Source organism: Buceros rhinoceros, unplaced genomic scaffold (genome assembly GCF_000710305.1).
Source record: "Buceros rhinoceros silvestris isolate BGI_N320 unplaced genomic scaffold, ASM71030v1 scaffold5179, whole genome shotgun sequence".
Classification (NCBI taxonomy): domain Eukaryota; kingdom Metazoa; phylum Chordata; class Aves; order Bucerotiformes; family Bucerotidae; genus Buceros; species Buceros rhinoceros.
Genome location: NW_010433136.1, coordinates 24708 through 28345, shown reverse-complemented (window position 1 = coordinate 28345; position 3638 = coordinate 24708). Strand labels below are relative to the sequence as shown.

General features: G+C 42.7%; 1 protein-coding gene across 1 annotated transcript in view; it reads left to right on the top strand.

Annotated features, from left to right (window-relative positions):
- RCL1 (RNA terminal phosphate cyclase-like 1) overlaps positions 1–3638 on the top strand; it is a 17958-nt gene that overhangs the window by 2389 nt on the left and 11931 nt on the right. Inside the window, exon 3 of the mRNA XM_010143997.1 lies at positions 2457–2582. Coding sequence (XP_010142299.1) covers positions 2457–2582 — 126 coding nt within the window. The remainder of the gene's footprint in view (positions 1–2456; positions 2583–3638) is intronic.

The following is a 3638-nucleotide window of genomic DNA, read 5'->3' as shown; positions in this document are numbered from 1 at the left end:
GCAGGAATGGGGGCAGGTTTCCTTCCAGAAGTGCGGACTTACAGCCTGTTCCTCCTTTTACTTTATGGCATAGCGTCATAACTGAGTGTGAGAACAGGACGCTTTGACCTCTCTTCCCAGCTGTGACATTTGGATGAGTGCAGCTTTGCCAAGTGAGAGCAATTTTACTGAGTGCGTATGCTGTAGAATAAAAAGGAGGTAGCTCACTATGCTTTTGGTGGTGTTTGTTAGGGTTTTTCCATCAAGAAAGTAATTTCCTTATGCCCCGTCCATCTCCGTAGTAAGCAGTTCTATCCTCTGTTTCTGTGTGAAGGTGGAAACAATGATCATGGCATTAGTGCCATCCTAAATTGACATTAATACACAGCACCGTGCTGGGCCGCTTTGACTGGATTTGGTTGATGTATGTGAACTACTGCATTGAACTTCCACTTTCCTTTAGGTTTTCCTGGGCTTTTTCTCAGGAGTGGAAGTTTGCCTTTAGTACGCCTGGTAAGGAAGTTTCATTTTAGTTTAGCCATTAAGTGGTCCTTCAAGGCAGTAGAAAACAGAACATCTGGAAGAATAAGTCTCTTATATGTGCATTTTTGTCCCTTCAAGATTTAAAGGAGCAGATCTGCTTCCTTGCAGCTGGGGAGCTTGTGTTGCAGCTTTTATAGTCATCCAAAATACTGAGTGCACCAGCTGTGCAAGAATGGTCAGTTTTCTGATTATTATTTACTGGGTTTAGCCTCAAGATCTAAAAGCTTTTGGTTTACCTACTCCATAAGAGAATGCAGTAAAAATTTGTAGAAAAGGAAGTTCCTTTCTGCCAGTTGCAAGGCTTGAGAGTGTGTTTCTCTGCATCCTTACATGCATGTAGGTGCAGACTGGTAGTTCAGTGAGCAGAGGGTGGGCCTGTGGTGGTTGGGACGGAATCTGGAGCACAGCGTGCTTTGTACTTCTGGTGACTTGTTGGGAGTGATCACTGAGTTAGCACCAAGTAAAGGGGCACAGAGGCTGTCCATCTCTTGTGAACTGTGAGCGTGTGAGTTGGGGTAAGCAGGTAGGTGGTAATTTTTTCTTCCCTGGAACCATTACCGTTAGATGCTGAGTAGCTAGAGAACCAGTGAACTCGATTGCCTCACAGCAGTCAAAAATAGTTTGAGAGAGCAAAGATATTTTAAAAAAAAAAAATTGTTTCTTTTTATTTTCTAAATTTTTTGTTAAAATATTGTCCTGGTTTGAGCTAAAACTTCCTGGTTTAAGCTAAAACTTCCTTGTTTTGGGAAATGGACAAATAGAATTATTCCATGCAAATACGATAATTCCGCATTTAATTGGTTAAGAGAGTCAGGTGGAATGTTACGTCGGAAGCCTTTAAAAAGCAGCAGGCAGGGGGAGCGACCTCCTCTTGGCTTCCGGGCAGCAGCATGAAGGCAGCACTCCCGCAACTCCGCCGGTAAGGGACCAGGCCGGGACCAGGCTGGAACCTGAGGGCTGCATCGTCCGGATCGCCTGAGGAATCACAGACTTTGAGCCGTTCCTGCCGTGAGTCCTGTACTGTCTGGAATCGGGTGAGAATACTCGGACTCCCGGCTGTTCTGTACAGGGAGGTTTTTTCCCTGCAGTTTTTTTTCCCTTGCCGCGCGGGGTTTCTCCCCCGCCGTCTAGCCTCGGACAGAACTTTTGCTTTCTCCTCCCGGGACTGCAGCTGCACAAAGCTCCCAAGGCCAGGCATCATTCCTACCTTTGCTGTTGGCTGCCTGCCCAGAGATTGACCTTGAACAAGGCTGCCACAGAATCTTGGTTATCTAAGTTCTCTCTTCTTCAGTTTTTTTCCCTCTTTTCTCGGTTTATGCCTATATATATATAAAATAGTGGATAGTGAAGTGAATTTATTGTTTATTAAAAGTTTGTTCCAGGTTTTCCGAATGCAGACCGAGGTGTGAAGTTCTTCTTTCCCCTTTCAACTCCTCCGTCTGTTCAGGACAGAAGGAATCGTTAAGGAACTCGAGGAGTTATTAAAGTTATCATTACCTTGGTCCCTCGACCCTTAACAAATATTTGTCTGTAATTTCATCTACGAAACTTCTCCCTGATTGAAGATAGATAGAAAGACAGGATTTCTTGCTGCTAAATCAGAGAAACTTCACCCATTACCCTCTTCTAATCATACAGGAAGAGCAGACCATGCAGAACTTCATCATGAGAAAGCACAGGATAACAGAACAGCAGCTGAAAATTATAGGTCATTTTTAAGATAGGTGTTTACCTAGCCATAATAAGCTGTTCTTCTGCACGTGTTCTGTGTACCTCACTTCAAGGTACATCAGTAGAAAGACTGTAGAAATTGTTTACACATGTGCTTCTCTGAGTACAGGAAGATGGTCCAGTGCTCAGGAGTGGATCACTTTTTCTAAAGTGTTTTAAATTTCAATTGTGACCACAATTAATTCCTTAGATTGGAAATATAGATACTCTGTGAGAGTGTCACCACAGATGGCGAACAGAATGGTGGAATCTGCAAGGAGCATCCTGAATAAATTCCTCCCAGACATTTATATCTACACAGATCATATGAAGGGCGTCAGCTCTGGAAAGTGAGTATCTAGTATTCACAGGGAACAGAAATGTAATTCTGCATTTGTTCATCTGCTGGGATGTTCTTATCTCTAACTTTACTGAGTTTCAGACCTTGATCTTCTGTTTTTCTAACTTGAAATATTCCTCACAGGGAAACAATGGAATTATTCAGTAGATACGTTTCTTTTACTCATGGTAGCGGGATAAAAACTCTTAAGCTGTGTGGTAGAGTCTTTGTCTGTCTTCATCTGTCTTTAAAATGAAAAAGTTGGATGAATTGGAGCCAGAGCATTACACTTATTGTTTGCATGGGTAGCTAGGGAAACGACAGCACGGTAAGAGAACACCTTGCTGGTGCATGTGGCTTTCTGACGCTGCTGTGCTGCCGCATTCAGCTTAAGTATGGCTTCAGTACGATTGCTGTATACCTTTTACTGTGCCACTTTTTTTTATTACCTGGTTCCCAGTGCTTGTGTGTGCTTCTGTGTGTCTTGGCAGGACAAGAAAGGAAAGTGATGTGCCTCATTGTTTCCAATGCTGTCTCTGGTGATGAGTAAGACCAGCAAGAACAAAATTCACTCTCTTTGTGCCCAACCCAAACTAAGCCCTGATTTCAGAACATAAAGTGTTGAACTGTATATCTCTTTCACAGCACCAAAAGCTTCAGGAAATACATTATTTGAGCGTCTTCTGCCACCTCTAATGTATCTAACCAAAAATTTCCTGGTTCTGTTTTGAGCATTTGCAGCAAAAAAATGTGTCAGTGCAGAAGCTTCCTAAAACAGCATTAATGTCTGCACATACGTGAGGCACTGGATCATTTTAATTTTTATTCAGACAGATTGCCACATGCTAGTGAACACTAACAAAATCTGCCTGGGGGTATAGCTATTAGAGGTACTTGTCCAAAAAAATAACTTTTTTGACACTGTTCTTGTTTTGCTGTCTAGACCTCTCTCTTTTGGAGGAAAGAAAAGAGAACAGAAACATCTTTACACCTTCTGTGTTGCTCAGCAAGTGCAGGCAGTTAAATATGGGTGGGAACCACAGATATCTTTTTGTTCCCATCCTGC